The sequence below is a fragment of the Carcharodon carcharias genome, chromosome 12 (assembly GCF_017639515.1).
Source record: "Carcharodon carcharias isolate sCarCar2 chromosome 12, sCarCar2.pri, whole genome shotgun sequence".
Classification (NCBI taxonomy): domain Eukaryota; kingdom Metazoa; phylum Chordata; class Chondrichthyes; order Lamniformes; family Lamnidae; genus Carcharodon; species Carcharodon carcharias.
The window spans coordinates 2,168,477-2,191,766 of NC_054478.1; the positions used below are offsets into that span (position 1 = coordinate 2,168,477).

The window sequence follows — 23,290 nt, forward strand, 5'->3', positions numbered from 1 at the left end:
ACACTTTCTCTCTCACTCTCTCTCACACTCTCTCACAATATCTTTCTCTCTCACACTCTCTCTTACACACACTCTCTCCCACTCACATATTCCCTCTCTCACACACACTCTCTCTCACACACACTCTCTCTCACACACACTCTCTCACACACACTCTCTCGCACACTCTCTCGCATACTCTCACATACTCCCTCTCACACACTCTCTCACACTCTCTCTCACACATACACACTCTCTCTCTCGCACACATAGACACACTCTCTCTCACACACACTCACTCTCACACACACACTCACTCTCACACTTGCTCTCTCACACAAACTCTCTCTCTCACAATCTCTCTCTCACACACACTCTCTCTCACACTACCTTACACTCTCTCACACACACACTCTATCTCACACACACACTCTCTCTCATACACATTCTCTCAAACACACTCTCTCTCACACACTCACTCTCACACACTCTCTCTCACACTCTCTCACTCTCTCACATTCTCTCTCTCTTTCACTCACTCTCTCACTCTCTCTCTCACACTTTAACTCTCTCACACTCTCTCTCTCATACACACTCTCACACACGCTCTCTCTCACACACACACACTCTCTCACATTATCTTACACTCTCTCACACACACACTCTATCTCACACACACTCTCTCTCATACACACTCTCTCAAACACACTCTCTCTCACACACTCACTCTCACACACTCTCTCTCACACTCTCTCACTCTCTCACATTCTCTCTCTCATTCACCCACTCTCTCACTCTCTCTCTCACACTTTAACTCTCTCACACTCTCTCTCTCATACACACTCTCACACACGCTCTCTCTCACACACACACTCTCTCTCACACTATCTTACACTCTATCACACATACACTCTCTCACACACACACTCTCTTTCACACACACTCTCACACTCGCTCTCTCACACACACTCTCTCACTCACTCTCACACTCTCTCATACATTCTCTCTCTCACACACTCTCTCTCACACACACTCTCTCACACACACTCTCTCGCACACTCTCTCACATACTCTCACACACTCCCTCTCACACACTCTCTCACACTCTCACACATACACACTCTCACACACACACACACACTCTCTCACACACTCCCTCTCACACACGCTCTCTCAAACACTATCTTACACTCTCTCACACACACACTCACTCTCACACTCGCTCTCTCACACACACTCTCACTCACACACACTCACTCTCACACACACTCACTCTCACACTTGCTCTCTCACATACATTCTCTCACACACATTCACTCTCACACTTGCTCTCTCACACACACACTATCTCTCACACACACACTCACTCTTACACTCGGTCTCTCACACACACTCTCTCTCTCACACACTCTCACACACACTCACTCTCACACACAGTCACTCTCACACACACTCACTCTCACACTCGCTCTCTCACACACACACTCTCTCTCACACACACTCACTCTCACACACACTCACTCTCACACTCACTCTCACACACACACTCTCTCACTCTCTCTCACGTTCTCTCATACACACTCTCTCACACTCGTTCTCTCACACACACTCTCTCAAACACACTCCCTCTCACACACTCCCTCTCACACACTCTCTCTCACACTCTCTCATTGTCTCACACTCTCTCACTCTCTGACACTCTTTCACTCTCTCACACACTCTTTCTCTCTCTCACACTCTCTCTCACACTTTTTCTCACACACACATTCTCCCACTCACACACTCTTTCTCACACACACATTCTCTCTCACACACACTCTCTCTGACACACACACTCTCTCACATTCTCTCTCTTACACACACTCTCTCGCACACTCTCTCTCAGACTCTCTCTCACACACACTCTCACACACGCTCTCTCTCACATTATCTTACACTCTCTCACATACATAATCTCTCTCTCAAACACACTCTCTCTCTCACACACACTCTCACACATGCCCACTCACACTGTCTCTCTCTCACACTATCTTACACTCTCTCACACACACTCTCTCTCTCAAACACACTCTCTCTTGCACACTTTCTCTCACACTTTCTCTGACACACACAATCTCTCTCACACTCCCTCTCACACACACTCCCTCTCACACACTCTCTCACACACTCTCACACACACACACTCTCTCTCACACACTCTCATGCACACATTCTCTCACACACACACAATCTCTCTCACACTCTCTCTCACGCACACTCCCTCTCATACACACTCCCTCTCTCTCAAACACACTCTCTCTCACACACTCTCTCACACACTCTCTCACACGCACACTCTCTCTCTCTCAAACACACTCTCTCTCACACACTCTCTCACACACGCTCTCTCACACACACTCTAGCACACACTTTCTCACACACTCTCTCTCTCACGCACACACTCACACACAGACACTTTCTCTCAAACTCACTCTCTCTCTCACACACACTCTCTCTCACACTATCTTACACTCTCTCACACACACACTCTCACACACACACACACTCTCTCTCACACATACACACTCTCTCACACACACACACACTCTCTCACACACACTCTCTCTCTCACACACACTCTCTCTCACACTATCTTACACTCTCTCACACACACAATCTCTCTCACACACACAAACTCTCTCACACACACACTCTCTCACACACTCCCTCTCACACATTCCCTCTCACACACTCTCTCCCTCACTGTCTCACACTCTCTCACTCTCTCTCACTCTCTCTCTCTCACAATTTCTCTCTAACACTCTCTCTCACCTTCTTTCTCACACTCTCTCTCTCACTCTCTTTCTCTCTCACACTCTCCCTCACACACTTTCTCTCTCACACTCTCTCTCTTACACTTTCTCTCTCACACTCTCTCTCTCTCACACTCTCTCTCACACACTTTCTCTCTCACTCTCACACTCCCTCTCTCGCAATTTCTCACACTCTCTCTCACTCTCTTTTTCTCACACACTCTCCCTCTCACACACTCTCTCGCACACTCTCTCTCACATACTCTCTCTCACACTCTCTCTCTCTCTCACACACACACTCCCTCGTACACATACACTCTCTCTCTGACACACACTCTCTCACACACACACACACACACACTCTCTCTCACACACTCTCTCTCACACACTCTCTCTCACACATTCCCTCTCACACACTCTCTCTCACACACACTCTCTCTCTTTCACTCTCTCTCTCTCACACTCTAACTCTTTCACAATCTCTCTCTCATACAAACTCTCACACACACTCTCTCTCTCTCTCACACACACACACTCTCTCCCACACTCGCTCTCTCACACACACTCTCTCACTCTCTCTCTCACTCTCTCTCACACTCACTCTGTCACACTCTCTCACTTTCTCTCATATACTCTCACTCTCTCTCACACTCTCACACTCTCTCTCACACTCTCTCACTCACACTCTCTCTCACACTCTCTTTCTCACACCCTCTTTCTCTCTCTCACCCTCTCTCACACTCTCTCACACTCTCGCTCTCACACTCTCTTTCTCACACACTTTCTATCACACTCTCTCTCACACACTCTCTCTCACACTCTCGCTCTCACACTTTCTCTCAAACACTCTCACACACTCTCTCTCACACTCTAGCTCTCACACTCTCTTTCTCACACTCTCTTTCTCTCTCACACTCTCTCTCACTCTCTCTCACACAGTCTCTCTCACACTCTCTCTCTCGCACTCTCTTTCTCTCTCACTTTCTCTCTCACACTCTCTTTCTCACATTCTCTTTCTCACACACTCTCTCTCACACTCTCTCTCACACATTCTCTCTCATACTCTCTCTCACACTCTCACACTAACTCTCACACTCTCTCTCACACTCTCTCTCCCTCTCACTCCCTCTCACTCACTCACACTCCCTCTCACTCCCTCTCACTCACTCACACTCCCTCTCACTCACTTGCACTCATTCACTCTCACACACTCACTCACACTCACTCCCTATCACTCCCTCTCACTCACTCACACTCCCTCTTACTCCCTCTCACTCACTCATACTCCCTCCAACTCCCTCTCACTCCCTCTCACTCACTCACACTCCCTCTCACTCCCTCTCACTCACTCATACTCGCTCACACTCACTCACACTCCCTCTCACTCCCTCTTACTCACTCACACTCACTCACACTCACTCACACTCCCTCTCACTCCCTCTCACTCACTCACACTCCTTCTCACTCCCTCTCACTCACTCACACTCCCTCTCACTCACTCACACTCCCTCTCACACACTCACACTCCCTCTCACTCACTCACACTCACTCACACTCACACACTCCCTCACACTCACTCACACACACTCCCTCTCACTCACTCACACTCACTCACTCACACTCACTCACACTCACTCACTCCCTCTCACTCACTCACAATCACTCACTCACACACACTCACACTCACTCACACTCACTCACACTCACTCACTCCCTCTCACTTACTCACACTCACTCACACTCCCTCTCACTCCCTCTCACTCACTCACACTCTCTCTCACTCCCTCTCACTCCCTCCCACTCACTCAGACTCCCTCCCACTCCCTCACACTCACTCACACTCACTCACACTCCTTCTCACTCCCTCTCTCTCACTCACACTCACTCTCACTCCCTCTCACTCCCTCACACTCACTCACACACAATCCCTCTCACTCACTCACAATCACTCACACTCGCTCACACTCACTCACACTCACTCACACTCACTTGCTCACTCACACTCACACACATTCACTCACGCACTCACACACACTCACACACACTCACTCACTCACACTCTCTCACTCTCACACACTCAGTCACTCACTCACTCCCTCACAAACACTCACTCACTCCCTCTCACTCACTCACTCTCACACACTCAGTCACTCACACTCACACACTCACTCACTCCCTCTCACTCACTCACACACTCACTCACAGAATCACTCACTCACTCCCTCACTCGCTCACACTCACTCACCCTCACTCACACTCACACACACTCAGTCACCCCCTCTCACTCACTCACACTCACTCACACACACACTCACACCCTCTCACTTCCTCTCACTCACTCACACTCACTCTCACTCACACTCACACTCACTCACACTCACACACACTCACTCACACACTCACTCCCTCTCACTCACTCACATTCACTCACTTCCTCGCACTCACTCACGCTTCCTCTCAGTCCCTCTCACTCTCACTCCCTCTCACTCCCTCTCACTCTCACACACTCACTCACACACATACTCACTCACCCACACTCACTCACACTCACTCACACACTCACTCAGTCACAAACTCACTCCCTCTCACACACACTCACTAACACACACATTCACTCCTTCACACACTCACTCTTCCTCACTCTCACACACACACTCACACACACTCACACAGACTCACTCCCTCACACACTCACTCTTTCTCACTCTCACACACTCACTCACACACTCACTTACACTCACACACTCACTCACTCACACTCACACTCACTCACTCCCTCTCACTCTCACACACTCACACACTTACACACTCCCTCACAAACACTCACTCACTCCCTCTCACTCACTCACACTCAAACACTCACTCACTCACTCAGACACTCACTCACTCACTCACTCCCTCTCACTCACTCACACTCACTCACTCACTCCCTCTCACTCACACTCACACACACTCACTCACTCACACCCTCTCAATCACACTCACTCACTCCCTCCCACTCACTCACACTCACTCACACTCACACACTCACTCCCTCTCACTCCCTCACACTCACGCACACTCACTCACACTCACTCACGCTCACTCACACACACTCACTCACACACACTCACACACTCACTTCCTCTCACTCACTCACACTCCCTCTCGCTCCCTCTTACTCCCTCTCACTCCCTCTCACTCTCACACACTCACTTATGCACATACTCACTCACACACAGTCACTCACACGCACTCACACACTCACTCACACACACTCACTCCCTCTCACACTCACTCACTCACACACACACACTCACTCCCTCTCACTCTCACACATGCAGACACACTCACTCCCTCACACACTCACTCTTTCTCACTCTCACACACTCACTCACTCACACACTCACTCTCTCACTCACTCACACACACACTCACTCACTCACACACACTCACTCACAAACTCACACACACTCACTCCCTCACACACTCACTCTTTCTCACTCTCACACACACACTCACATGCACTCACTCACTCACTCTTTCTCAATCTCACACACTCACTCACTCAAAAACTCACTCCCTCTCACTCACGCACACTCACTCTCACTCACTCACACTCACACACTCACTCCCTCTTACTCCCTCACACTCACGCACACTCACTCACACTCACTCACACTCACTCACTCTCACTCACTCACACTCACACACTCACTCCCTCTCACTCCCTCTCACTCACGCACACTCACACACACTCACTCACACTCACACACTCACTCCCTCTCACTCCCTCACACTCATGCACACTCACTCACACTCACTCACACTCACTCACGCTCACTCACACACACTCACTCACACACACTCACACACTCACTTCCTCTCACTCACTCACACTCCCTCTCACTCCCTCTTACTCCCTCTCACTCCCTCTCACTCTCACACACTCACTTACGCACATACTCACTCACACACAGTCACTCACACTCACTCACACACTCACTCACTCACACACACTCACTCCCTCTCACAGACACTCACTCACACACACACACTCACTCCCTCTCACTCTCACACATGCAGACACACTCACTCCCTCACACACTCACTCTTTCTCACTCTCACACACTCACTCACTCACACACTCACTCTCTCACTCACTCACACACACACTCACTCACTCACACACACTCACTCACAAACTCACACACACTCACACACACTCACTTCCTCACACACTCACTCTTTCTCACTCTCACACACTCACTCAATCAAAAACTCACTCCCTCTCACTCACTCACACTCAGTCACTCACTCCCTCACACACTCACTCTTTCTCACTCTCACACACACACTCACATGCACTCACTCACTCACTTTTTTCTCAATCTCACACACTCACTCACTCAAAAACTCACTCCCTCTCACTCACTCACACACACACACTCACTCTCACTCACACACTCTCTCACACACACTCCCTCACACACTCTTTCTCACTCACACACTCACTCACTCACACTCATTCAAACTCACTCACTCACACACTCACTCCCTCACTCACGCACACACACTCACTCACTCACACACACTCACTCCCTCACACACTCACTCTTTCTCACTCTCACACACTCACTCACACACACTCACTCTCACTCACACACACTCTCACATAATCACTCCCTCACACACTCATTCTCACTCACACACTCACTCTTCCTCACTCTCACACACACACTCACACACACTCACTAACACACACTCAAACACACACTCACACAGACTCACTCCCTCACACACACACTCTTTCTCACTCTCACACACTCACTCACTCACACACTCACTCACACTCACACACTCTCTCACTCACTCACACTCACACTCACTCACTCACTCCCCCTCACTCTCACACACTCACACACTCACACACTCACTCACTGACTCACTCACACACTCACTCACTCCCTCTCACTCACTCACACTCAAACACTCACTCACTCACTCACTCACACACACTCACTCACTCACTCCCTCTCACTCACTCACACTCACTCACACACACACACTCACTCACTCACTCACTCCCTCTCACTCACACTCACACACACTCACACACTCATTCCCTCTCACTCCCTCTCACTCACTCACACTCACTCTCACTCACTCACACTCACTCACACACACTCACACACACTCACTCACACACTCACTCCCTCTCACTCTCACACACTCACACACATACTCACTCACACACACTCACTCACACTCACTCACACACTCACTCACTCACACACACTCACTCCCTCTCACACACACTCACTCCCTCACACACTCACTCTTTCTCACTCTCACACACTCACTCAATCAAAAACTCACTCCCTCTCACTCACTCACACTCACTCACTCACTCCCTCACACACTCACTCTTTCTCACTCTCACACACACGCTCACAAGCACTCACTCACACACACTCACACACACTCACTCACACACACACTCACTAACACACACACACTCACTCACAAACTTACACACACTCACACACACTCACTCCCTCACACACTCACTCTTTCTCACTCTCACACACTCACTCATTCAAAAACTCACTCCCTCTCACTCACTCACACTCACTCACTCACTCCCTCACACACTCACTCTTTCTCACTCTCACACACACACTCACACGCACTCACTCACTCACACACACTCTCACACACTCACTCCCTCACACACTCACTGTTTCTCACTCTCACACACTCACTCACTCAAAAACTCACTCCCTCTCACTCACTCACACTTACTCACTTACACACATTCACTCCCTCACACACACTCTTTCTCACTCTCACACACTCACTCACACACACATACTCACTCCCTCTCCCTCTCACACACTCACTCACACACACTCACTCCCTCACACACTCTTTCTCACTCACACACTCACTCACTCACTCTCACTCACTCAAACTCACTCTCACACACTCACTCCCTCACCCACGCACACACACATTCACTCACTCACACACAATCACATACACACACTCACTCACACACATACTCACTCACACACACTCACTCCCTCTCACTCTCACACACTCACTCACACACACATACTCACTCCCTCTCACTCTCACACACTCACTCACACACACACACTCACTCCCTCTCACTCTCACACTCACTCACAAACTCACTCCCTCTCACTCATTCACACTCACTCACTCACACACACACACTCACTCTCACTCACACACTCTCTCACACACACTCCCTCACACACTCTTTCTCACTCACACACTCACTCACTCACACTCATTCAAACTCACTCACTCACACACTCACTCCCTCACTCACGCACACACACTCACTCACTCACACACACTCACTCCCTCACACACTCACTCTTTCTCACTCTCACACACTCACTCACACACACTCACTCTCACTCACACACACTCTCACATAATCACTCCCTCACACACACACTCTTTCTCACTCACACACTCACTCTTCCTCACTCTCACACACACACTCACACACACTCACTCACACACACTCAAACACACACTCACACAGACTCACTCCCTCACACACACACTCTTTCTCACTCACACACACTCACTCACTCACACACTCACTCACACTCACACACTCTCTCACTCACTCACACTCACACTCACTCACTCACTCCCTCTCACTCTCACACACTCACACACTCACACACTCACTCACTGACTCACTCACACACTCACTCAATCCCTCTCAAGCACTCACACTCAAATACTCACTCACTCACTCACACACACTCACTCACTCACTCCCTCTCACTCACTCACACTCACTCACACACACACACTCACTCACTCATTCTCTCTCACTCACTCACACTCACGCACACTCACTCACACTCACTCACACTCACTCACGCTCACTCACACACACACTCACACACACTCACACACTCACTTCCTCTCACTCACTCACACTCACGCACACTCACTCACACTCACTCACACTCACTCACACTCACTCACACACACTCACTCACACACACTCACACACTCACTTCCTCTCACTCACTCACACTCCCTCTCACTCCCTCTTACTCCCTCTCACTCCCTCTCACTCTCACACACTCACTTACACACATACTCACTCACACACAGTCACTCACACTCACTCACACACTCACTCACTCACACACACTCACTCCCTCTCACACACACTCACTCTCACACACACACTCACTCCCTCTCACTCTCACACATGCAGACACACTCACTCCCTCACACACTCACTCTTTCTCACTCTCACACACTCACTCACTCACACACTCACTCTCTCACTCACTCACACACACTCACTCACTCACACACACTCACTCACAAACTCACACACACTCACACACACTCACTTCCTCACACACTCACTCTTTCTCACTCTCACACACTCACTCAATCAAAAACTCACTCCCTCTCACTCACTCACACTCAGTCACTCACTCCCTCACACACTCACTCTTTCTCACTCTCACACACACACTCACATGCACTCACTCACTCACTTTTTTCTCAATCTCACACAGTCACTCACTCAAAAACTCACTCCCTCTCACTCACTCACACACACACACTCACTCTCACTCACACACTCTCTCACACACACTCCCTCACACACTCTTTCTCACTCACACACTCACTCACTCACACTCATTCAAACTCACTCACTCACACACTCACTCCCTCACTCACGCACACACACTCACTCACTCACACACACTCACTCCCTCACACACTCACTCTTTCTCACTCTCACACACTCACTCACACACACTCACTCTCACTCACACACACTCTCACATAATCACTCCCTCACACACTCATTCTCACTCACACACTCACTCTTCCTCACTCTCACACACACACTCACACACACTCACTAACACACACTCAAACACACACTCACACAGACTCACTCCCTCACACACACACTCTTTCTCACTCTCACACACTCACTCACTCACACACTCACTCACACTCACACTCACTCACTCACTCTCCCTCACTCTCACACACTCACACACTCACTCACTGACTCACTCACACACTCACTCACTCCCTCTCACTCACTCACACTCAAACACTCACTCACTCACTCACTCACAAACACTCACTCACTCACTCCCTCTCACTCACTCACACTCACTCACACACACACACTCACTCACTCACTCACTCCCTCTCACTCACACTCACACACACTCACACACTCACTCCCTCTCACTCCCTCTCACTCACTCACACTCACTCTCACTCACTCACACTCACTCACACACACTCACACACACTCACTCACACACTCACTCCCTCTCACTCTCACACACTCACACACATACTCACTCACACACACTCACTCACACTCACTCACACACTCACTCACTCACACACACTCACTCCCTCTCACACACACTCACTCCCTCACACACTCACTCTTTCTCACTCTCACACACTCACTCAATCAAAAACTCACTCCCTCTCACTCACTCACACTCACTCACTCACTCCCTCACACACTCACTCTTTCTCACTCTCACACACACGCTCACAAGCACTCACTCACACACACTCACACACACTCACTCACACACACACTCACTAACACACACACACTCACTCACAAACTCACACACACTCACACACACTCACTCCCTCACACACTCACTCTTTCTCACTCTCACACACTCACTCAATCAAAAACTCACTCCCTCTCACTCACTCACACTCACTCACTCACTCCCTCACACACTCACTCTTTCTCACTCTCACACACACACTCACATGCACTCACTCACTCACACACACTCTCACACACTCACTCCCTCACACACTCACTGTTTCTCACTCTCACACACTCACTCACTCAAAAACTCACTCCCTCTCACTCACTCACACTTACTCACTTACACACATTCACTCCCTCACACACACTCTTTCTCACTCTCACACACTCACTCACACACACATACTCACTCCCTCTCCCTCTCACACACTCACTCACACACACTCACTCCCTCACACACTCTTTCTCACTCACACACTCACTCACTCACTCTCACTCACTCAAACTCACTCTCACACACTCACTCCCTCACCCACGCACACACACATTCACTCACTCACACACAATCACATACACACACTCACTCACACACATACTCACTCACACACACTCACTCCCTCTCACTCTCACACACTCACTCACACACACACACTCACTCCCTCTCACTCTCACACTCACTCACAAACTCACTCCCTCTCACTCATTCACACTCACTTACTCGCACATTCACTCACTCACACACACACACTCACTCACTCACACACACTCACACACACTCACTCACTCACACACACTCACACACACTCACTCCCTCACACACTTACTCTTTCTCACTCTCACACACTCACTCACTCAAAAGCTCACTCCCTCTCACTCACTCACACTCACTCACTCACTCACTCACACACCCTCACTCCCTCACACACTCACTCTTTCTCACTCTCACACACTCACTCACACAGACTCACTCTCACTCATACACTCTCTCACACATTCCCTCACACACTCACTCTTTCTCACTCTCACACACTCACTCACTCAAAAACTCACTCCCTCTCACTCACTCACACACACTCACTCCCTCACACACTCACACTTTCTCACTCTCACACACTCACTCACTCCCTCTCACTCACTCAAACTCACTCACTCACACACTCACTCCCTCACTCATGCACACACACTCACTCACTCACACACACTCACACACACACTCACTCCCTCCCACACCCACTCTTTCTCACTTACACACACTCACTCACTCACCCACTTATTCACTCATACACACACTCACTCCCTCACTCACTCACACACACTCACTCACACACACTCACTCACACACACTCACTCCCTCACACAATCACTCTTTCTCACTCACACACACTCACACACTCACTCACACACACTCACACACACTCACTTTCACTCCCACACTCACTCACACACACTCCCTCACACAATATTTCTCACACACACTCACTCACTCACTCACACACACTCACACACACACACTCACTCACTCCCTCTCACTCTCACACACTCACTCACTCACTCACTCACACACACTCACTCACTCCCTCTCACTCACTTACTCACACACACTCACTCACACCCTCTCACTCAATCACACTCACTCACACTCACACACTCACTCACTCACTCACTCACACGCACTCCCTCACACACTCACTCTTTCTCACTCTTACACACTCACTCACTCAAAAACTCACTCACACTCACTCACTCACTCACACACACTCACTCTCACTCACACACTCACTCTTTCTCACTCTCACACACTCACTCACACACACTCACTCTCACTCACACACTCTCTCACACACTCACTCCCTCACACACTCTTTCTCACTCACACACTCACTCACTCACTCTCACTCACTCAAACTCACTTTCACACACTCACTCCCTCACCCACGCACACACACATTCACTCACTCACACACAATCACATACACACACTCACTCACACACATACTCACTCACACACACTCACTCCCTCTCACTCTCACACACTCACTCACACACACACACTCACTCCCTCTCACTCTCACACACTCACTCACACACTCACTCACACACACTCACACACACTCACACACAATCACTCCCTCGCACACTCACTCTTTCTCACTCTCACACACTCACTCACTCACAAACTCACTCCCTCTCACTCATTCACACTCACTTACTCACACATTCACTCACTCACACACACACACTCGCTCACACACACACCCTCACTCACTCACACACACTCACTCACTCACACACACTCACACACACTCACTCCCTCACACACTTACTCTTTCTCACTCTCACACACTCACTCACTCAAAAGCTCACTCCCTCTCACTCACTCACATTCACTCACTCACTCACTCACACACCCTCACTCCCTCACACACTCACTCTTTCTCACTCTCACACACTCACTCACACAGACTCACTCTCACTCATACACTCTCTCACACACTCCCTCACACACTCACTCTTTCTCACTCTCACACACTCACTCACTCAAAAACTCACTCCCTCTCACTCACTCACACACACTCACTCCCTCACACACTCACACTTTCTCACTCTCACACACTCACTCACTCCCTCTCACTCACTCAAACTCACTCACTCACACACTCACTCCCTCACTCATGCACACACACTCACTCACTCACACACACTCACACACACACTCACTCCCTCCCACACCCACTCTTTCTCACTTACACACACTCACTCACTCACCCACTTATTCACTCATACACACACTCACTCCCTCACTCACTCACACACACTCACTCACACACATACTCACTCACACACACTCACTCCCTCTCACGCTCACACACTCACTCACACACACACTCACTCCCTCTCACTCTCACACACTCACTCACACACTCACTCACACACACTCACTCACTCACTCACTCACTCTTTCTCACTCTCACACACTCACTCACACACACACACTCACTCACTCACTCACACACACACACTCACACACACACAATCACTCCCTCGCACACTCACTCTTTCTCACTCTCACACACTCACTCACTCACAAACTCACACACTCACTCACACACTCACTCCCTCTCACTCTCACACACTCACTCACACACTCACTCACACACACACACTCACTCACTCACTCACTCTTTCTCACTCTCACACACTCACTCACTCACACACACACTCACTCACTCACTCACACACACACAATCACTCCCTCGCACACACTCTTTCTCACTCTCACACACTCACTCACTCACAAACTCACTCCCTCTCACTCACTCACACTCACGTACTCACACACTCACTCACTCACACACACTCACTCACACACACACCCTCACTCACTCACACACACTCACACACACTCACTCACTCACACACACTCACACACACTCACTCCCTCACACACTCACTCTTTCTCACTCTCACACACTCACTCACTCAAAAGCTCACTCCCTCTCACTCAGACTCACTCACTCACTCACTCACACACACGCACTCCCTCACACACTCACTCTTTCTCACTCTCACACACTCACTCACACAGACTCACTCTCACTCATACACTCTCTCACACATTCACTCCCTCACACACTCACTCTTTCTCACTCTCACACACTCACTCACTCAAAAACTCACTCCCTCTCACTCACTCACACACACTCACTCCCTCAAACACTCACACTTTCTCACTCTCACACACTCACTCACTCCCTCTCACTCACTCAAACTCACTCACTCACACACTCACTCCCTCACTCATGCACACACACTCACTCACTCACACACACTCACTCACACACATTCACTCCCTCCCACACCCACTCTTTCTCACTTACACACACTCACTCACTCACCCACTTACTCACACACACACACACTCACTCCCTCACTCACTCACTCACACACACTCACTCCCTCTCACTCACACACACACTCACTCACTCTCACAAACACTCACTCACTCACTCACACACAGTCACTCTCTCTCACTCACACACTCATGCTTTCTCACACACACATTTACTCTTTCTCACTCACACACACTCTTTCTCACTCACATGCACTCACTCTTTCTCACTCACACACTCACTCTTTCTCACTCACTCACACACTCACTCTTTCTCACTCACTCACACACTCACTCTTTCTCACTCACACACTCACTCTTTCTCACTCACACACACTCAGTCTTTCTCACTCACTCACACACTCACTCTTTCTCACTCACACACACACTCACTCCCTCACTCACTCACACACACTCACTCACACACACTCACTCACACACACTCACTCCCTCACACAATCACTCTTTCTCACTCACACACACTCATGCACTCACTCACACACACTCACACACACTCACTCATTCACACACACTCACTCCCTCTCACTCACACACACTCACTCACACACACACTCACTCATTCACTCTCACAAACACTCACTCACTCACACACACTCACTCCCTCTCTCTCACACACAGTCACTCTCTCTCACTCACACACTCATGCTTTCTCACTCACACACATTTACTCTTTCTCACTCACACACACTCTTTCTCACTCACACACACTCACTCTTTCTCACTCACACACTCACTCTTTCTCACTCACTCACACACTCACTCACACACTCACTCTTTTTCACTCACTAACACTCACTCTTTCTCACTCACACACTCACTCTTTCTCACTCACACACTCACTCTTTCTCACTCACACATGCCCACTCTTTCTCACTCACACACACTCACTCTTTCTCACTCACTCACACACTCACTCTTTCTCACTCACTCTTTCTCACTCACTCACACATTCACTCTTTCTCACTCGCACACAATCACTTTCTCACTCAAACACACTCACTCTTTCTCACTCACACGCACTCACTCTTTCTCACTCACTCACACACTCACTCTTTCTCACTCACACACTTACTCTCACTCACACACACTCTTTCTCACTCACACACAATCACTTTCTCACTCACACACAATCACTTTCTCACTCACACACAATCACTTTCTCACACACACTCAATCTTTCTCACTCTCTCACACACTCACTCTTTCTCATTCACACACACTCTCTTTGTCACTCACACACACTCACTCTTTCTCACTCACTCACACACACTTTCTCACTCTCACACACTCACTCACACACTCACACACTCACTCACTCACTCTCACACACTCACTCACTCACACACTCACTCACTCACACACACTCACTCACTCCCTCTCACTCACTTACTCACTCACACACACACACTCCCTCTCACTCCCTCTCACTCACTCACACTCACTCACACTCACACACTCACTCACTCACACACTCACTCCCTCACACACTCACTCTTTCTCACTCTCACACACTCACTCACACACACTCACTCTCACTCACACACTCTCTCACACACTCACTCCCTCACACACTCTTTCTCACTCACACACTCACTCACTCACTCTCACTCACTCAAACTCACTCTCACACACTCACTCCCTCACCCACGCACACACACATTCACTCACTCACACACACTCACATACACACACTCAGTCACACACATACTCACTCACACACACTCACTCCCTCTCACTCTCACACACTCACTCACACACACACTCACTCCCTCTCACTCTCACACACTCACTCACACACTCACTCACACACACTCACTCACTCACTCACTCTTTCTCACTCTCACACACTCACTCACACACACACACTCACTCACTCACTCACACACACACACTCACACACACACAATCACTCCCTCGCACACTCACTCTTTCTCACTCTCACACACTCACTCACTCACAAACTCACACACTCACTCACACACACACTCACTCCCTCTCACTCTCACACACTCACTCACACACTCACTCACACACACACACACACTCACTCACTCACTCTTTCTCACTCTCACACACTCACTCACTCACACACACACACTCACTCACTCACTCACACACACTCGCACACACACAATCACTCCCTCGCACACACTCTTTCTCACTCTCACACACTCACTCACTCACAAACTCACTCCCTCTCACTCACTCACACTCACGTACTCACACACTCACTCACTCACACACACTCACTCACACACACACCCTCACTCCCTCTCACTCTCACACACTCACTCACACACTCACACACACACACTCACTCACTCACTCACTCTTTCTCACTCTCACACACTCACTCACTCACATACACACACTCACTCACTCACACACACTCACACACACAATCACTCCCTCGCACACTCACTCTTTCTCACTCTCACACACTCACTCACTCACAAACTCACTCCCTCTCACTCACTCACACTCACGTACTCACACACTCACACACACACACGCACTCCCTCACACACTCACTCTTTCTCACTCTCACACACTCACTCACACAGACTCACTCTCACTCATACACTCTCTCACACACTCACTCCCTCACACACTCACTCTTTCTCACTCTCACACACTCACTCACTCAAAAACTCACTCCCTCTCACTCACTCACACACACTCACTCCCTCACACACTCACACTTTCTCACTCTCACACACTCACTCACTCCCTCTCACTCACTCAAACTCACTCACTCACACACTCACTCCCTCACTCATGCACACACACTCACTCACACACACTCACTCACACACACTCACTCCCTCCCACACCCACTCTTTCTCACTTACACACACTCACTCACTCACCCACTTACTCACACACACACACACTCACTCCCTCACTCACTCACACACACTCACTCCCTCTCACTCACACACACACTCACTCACTCACTCTCACAAACACTCACTCACTCACACACACTCACTCCCTCTCACTCACACACAGTCACTCTCTCTCACTCACACACTCATGCTTTCTCACTCACACACATTTACTCTTTCTCACTCACACAAACTCTTTCTCACTCACACGCACTCACTCTTTCTCACTCACACACTCACTCTTTCTCACTCACTCACACACTCACTCTTTCTCACTCACTCACACACTCACTCTTTCTCACTCACACACACTCACTCTTTCTCACTCACACACTCACTCTTTCTCACTCACACACTCACTCTTTCTCACTCACACACACTCAGTCTTTCTCACTCACTCACACACTCACTCTTTCTCACTCACACACTCACTCTTTCTCACTCACACACACTCACTCTTTCTCACTCACTCACTCACACACAGTCACTCTCTCTCACTCACACACTCATGCTTTCTCACTCACACACATTTACTATTTCTCACTCACACAAACTCTTTCTCACTCACACACTCACTCTTTCTCACTCACTAACACTCATTCTTTCTCACTCACTCACACACAGTCACTCTCTCTCACTCACACACTCATGCTTTCTCACTCACACACATTTACTCTTTCTCACTCACACAAACTCTTTCTCACTCACACACTCACTCTTTCTCACTCACTAACACTCACTCTTTCTCACTCACTCACACACAGTCACTCTCTCTCACTCACACACTCATGCTTTCTCACTCACACACGTTTACTCTTTCTCACTCACACAAACTCTTTCTCACTCACACGCACTCACTCTTTCTCACTCACACACTCACTCTTTCTCACTCACTCACACACTCACTCTTTCTCACTCACTCACACACTCACTCTTTCTCACTCACGCACTCACTCTTTCTCACTCACACACACTCACTCTTTCTCACTCACACACTCACTCTTTCTCACTCACACACTCATTCTTTCTCACTCACACACACTCACTCTTTCTCACTCACACACTCGCTCTTTCTCACTCACTCACACATTCACTCTTTCTCACTCGCACACAATCACGTTCTCACTCACACACGCTCACTCTTTCTCACTCACACACACTCACTCTTTCTCACTCACTCACACACTCACTCTTTCTCACTCACACACAATCAGTTTCTCATTCACACACAATCACTTTCTCACTCACACACAATCACTTTCTCACACACACTCAATATTTCTCACTCTCTCACACACTCACTCTTTCTCATTCACACACACTCTCTTTGTCACTCACACACACTCACTCTTTCTCACTCACTCACACACTCACTCTCACACACTCACTCACACACTCACTCACACTCACACTCACTCACTCACACTCACACTCACTCACTCAGTCCCTCTCAAACACTCACTCACACACTCACTCACTCACACACTCACTCACCCCCTCTCACTCACTCATACTCAAACACTCACTCATTCACTCACACACACTCACTCACTCACTCACTCCCTCTCACTCACTCACACTCACTCACACTCACACACACTCACTCACTCACTCCCTCTCACTCACACTCACACACACTCACTCACTCACACCCTCTCACTCACACTCACTCACACACACTCACTCACTCCCTCCCACTCACTCACACTCACTCACACTCACACACTCACTCCCTCTCACTTGCTCACACACACACTTTCTCACACTCACACTCACTCACATGCTCACTCTCTCACATATACTCTCACTGACACACACACCCTCACTCATTCACAAACACTCTCACTCACACACTCTCACTGACACACTCACTCTCTCTTTCTCACTAACACACTCACTCTCTCAGTCACTCACACTCAGTCACATACTCTCACACATTCACACACTCTCACACACGTGCCCACTCACTCACTCACTTTCTTACATATTCTCACACACACACTCACACACACACTCACTCACACTCACACACTTAGGCACACTCACTCACACTCACTCTCACACATACAAACTCACTCCCACTCACACACACTCGCTCTCACACACACTCGCTCTCACACACACTCACTCTCTCACACACACACACTCACTCACACACACACTCACTCTCACACACACACTCACTCACACACAGTCTCTCACAGACTCGTTCTCACTCACACACACTCTCTCACACACTCTCACACACACACTCACTCACACACACACTCACTCTCACACACACACTCACTCACACACAGTCTCTCACAGACTCGTTCTCACTCACACACACTCTCACACACACACTCACTCACACACACACTCACTCTCACACACACACTCACTCACACACAGTCTCTCACAGACTCGTTCTCGCTCACACACACTCTCACACACTCTCACACACACACTCTCTCTCACACATACTCACTCACACACACACTCTCTCTCACTCACACACACACTCTCTCTCATTCACACACACTCTCTCACAGACTCTCTCTCTCTCTCTCTCTCTCTCTCTCTCACTTACACACACACTCTCTCTTATACATTTCCTTGTGCAGTTTCTAATCCATGTTGCCCTCTCCGTGTTACTCTGTTCTCTCTCTGCTGGTGTGTATATTTACTCCAGGACCAGAGTCAGTATCTGTGGCTGGAGTTATTCCTGGGGTTTTCAGACGTCTCTCCACCCCACCCGGTCAAACAGCCAGTCCTCTGACCCCTTCCCCCATATTTTTATAACTAATAATCTCGGGTAATTAAAATGATAAGCAGACTATTTGGTTGAAAATCCCTATGATTTTTCTCCTAGATTGTTTGCAGCAAGCTTTGGGAGAATTCTGAGACCCCAGGTCGCTCCAATCAAGAGAGTTGCTAAGTGTAACCATAGAATGGTCAGTGATCTGAATAGAGCCAGGAACTGTACTTCATTACTGCTGCTTTCTGTCTCTCTCTTTATCTCTCTGTCTCTCTCTTTATCTCTCTCTTTCTCTCTCTGTCTCTCTCTTTATCTCTCTCTTTCTCTCTCTGTCTCTCTCTTTATCTCTCTCTCTGTCTCTCTCTTTATCTCTCTCTCTTTCTCTCTCTCTGTCTCTCTCTTTATCTCTCTCTTTCTCTCTCTGTCTCTCTCTTTATCTCTCTCTTTCTCTCTCTGTCTCTCTCTTTATCTCTCTCTCTGTCTCTCTCTTTATCTCTCTCTCTTTCTCTCTCTCTGTCTCTCTCTTTATCTCTCTCGGTTTCTCTTTCTGTCTCTCTTTATCTCTCTCGGTTTCTCTTTCTGTTTCTCTCTTTATCTCTCTCTCTTTCTCTCTCTGTCTCTCTCTTTATCTCTCTCTCTTTATCTCTCTGTCTCTCTCTTTATCTCTCTCGGTTTCTCTCTCTGTCTCTCGTTATCTCTCTCTCTTTCTCTCTCTGTCTCTCCCTTTCTCTCTCTGTCTCTCTCTTTGTCTCTCTCTTTCTCTCTCAGTCTCTATCTTTATCTCTCTCGGTTTCTCTCTCTGTCTCTATCTTTATCTCTCTCGGTTTTTCTCTCTGTCTCTCTCTTTATCTCTCTCTTTCTCTCTGTCTCTCTCTTTATCTCTCTCGGTTTCTCTCTCTGTCTCTCTCTTTATCTCTCTCTCTCTCTTTCTCTCTCTGTCTCTCTCTTTATCTCTCTCTCTCACTTTCTTTCTCTGTCTCTCTTTTTATCTCTCTCTCTTTCTCTCTCTGTCTCTCTCTTTATCTCTCTCTCTTTCTCTCTCTGTGTCTATTTATCTCTCTCTCTTTCTCTCTCTGTCTCTCTCTTTATTTCTCTCTCTTTCTCTCTCTGTCTCTCTCGTTATCTCTCTCTCTTTCTCTCTCTGTCTCTGTCTTTCTCTTTCTGTCTCTCTCTTTATCTCTCTCTTTCTTTCTCTGTCTCTCTCTTTATTTCTCTCTCTTTCTCTCTCTGTCTCTCTCTTTATTTCTCTCTCTTTCTCTCTCTGTCTCTCTCTTTATTTCTCTCTCTTTCTCTCTCTGTCTCTCTCTTTATTTCTCTCTCTTTCTCTCTCTGTCTCTCTCTTTATTTCTCTCTCTTTCTCTCTCTGTCTCTCTCTTTATCTCTCGGTTTCTCTCTCCCTCTCTTTTCCTTTCCATCTCTCTTTCTTTTCTCTGTCTCTGTCCTTGTCTCGCTCTCTGTTTCTCTTTTTCTCTATCTCTGTCTCTCTCTCTCTCTTTCTCTCTCTGTTTCTCTCTTTCTCTCTCTCGGTATCTCTCTCTCATTTCTTCTCTGTCTCTCTCTCTTTCTCTGTCTCTGACCTTGTCTCTCTTTGTTTCTCTTTCTCTCTGTCTCTGTCTCTCTCTCTCTCTCTCTTTCTCTGTCTGTCTCTATCTCTCTGTGTTTGTCCTTGTCCTTCTCTCTTTTTCTCTCTCTCCTTTCGTCACTCTCTCTCTCAGTTTCTCTTTCTCTCTCACTTTTCCTCTCTCTCTCCCCCCCCACCCCCCCCCCACTCTCTCTCCCCCTCTCTGTCTGCCTCTCTCTCTCTCTATGTCTCTCTGTCTCTCACCAGTCAACAGCATCGAGCGGAACTCCTTGTCCACCGAAGCCACAGTAACATCCATAGTCAAAATAATCCAAGCGAGAGAGCCAGCGGCCAGTACCCACTCGACATTCAATCATACTCCCCAACTGGTCCAGGTGTCGCTTCCACCGGCCATGAGCAGCCACTGTGAGCAGCACACCTACAGGATAGAACAGACCAGTGTTACTGACAGCAATACAAGATACACAGAGAGAGAGAGAGAGAGAGAGAGAAACAGACAAAGTGAGCCAGAGAGAGGGACAGAGAGTGAGAGAGAGAGAGAGTCGACAGAGGGAGAGAGAGAAAGAGGCAGAGAGAAGGACAAAGACACAGGGAGAGAGAGACAGAGAATGGGAGAAAGAGTGGGAGGGAGTGACAGGGAGAGATCAGCAGAGGTGGGGGAGACAGACACACAGAGAAAGGACAGGGTTTGAGAGAGAAAGAGAGGGCACATGATATACCCAATTTATTAGTTTCATTTACTCCTTCTCTCCCTGTCCCTCCCCCTGTTCACAACACTGATCCCCCACAGGCAT

General features: G+C 48.6%; 2 protein-coding genes across 2 annotated transcripts in view; one reads left to right on the top strand and one right to left on the bottom strand.

The window, feature by feature from the left end:
- LOC121285332 (chondroitin sulfate synthase 2-like) overlaps nt 1–23,290 on the top strand; it is a 621,627-nt gene that overhangs the window by 290,937 nt on the left and 307,400 nt on the right. The gene's annotated exons all lie outside the window — the stretch shown is intronic.
- Nucleotides 1–23,290, bottom strand: part of LOC121285333 (basic phospholipase A2 PA-9C-like) — a 40,739-nt gene that overhangs the window by 14,774 nt on the left and 2,675 nt on the right. Inside the window, exon 2 of the mRNA XM_041201822.1 lies at nt 22,740–22,914. Within this exon, the coding sequence (XP_041057756.1) occupies nt 22,740–22,914 (175 nt within the window). The remainder of the gene's footprint in view (nt 1–22,739; nt 22,915–23,290) is intronic.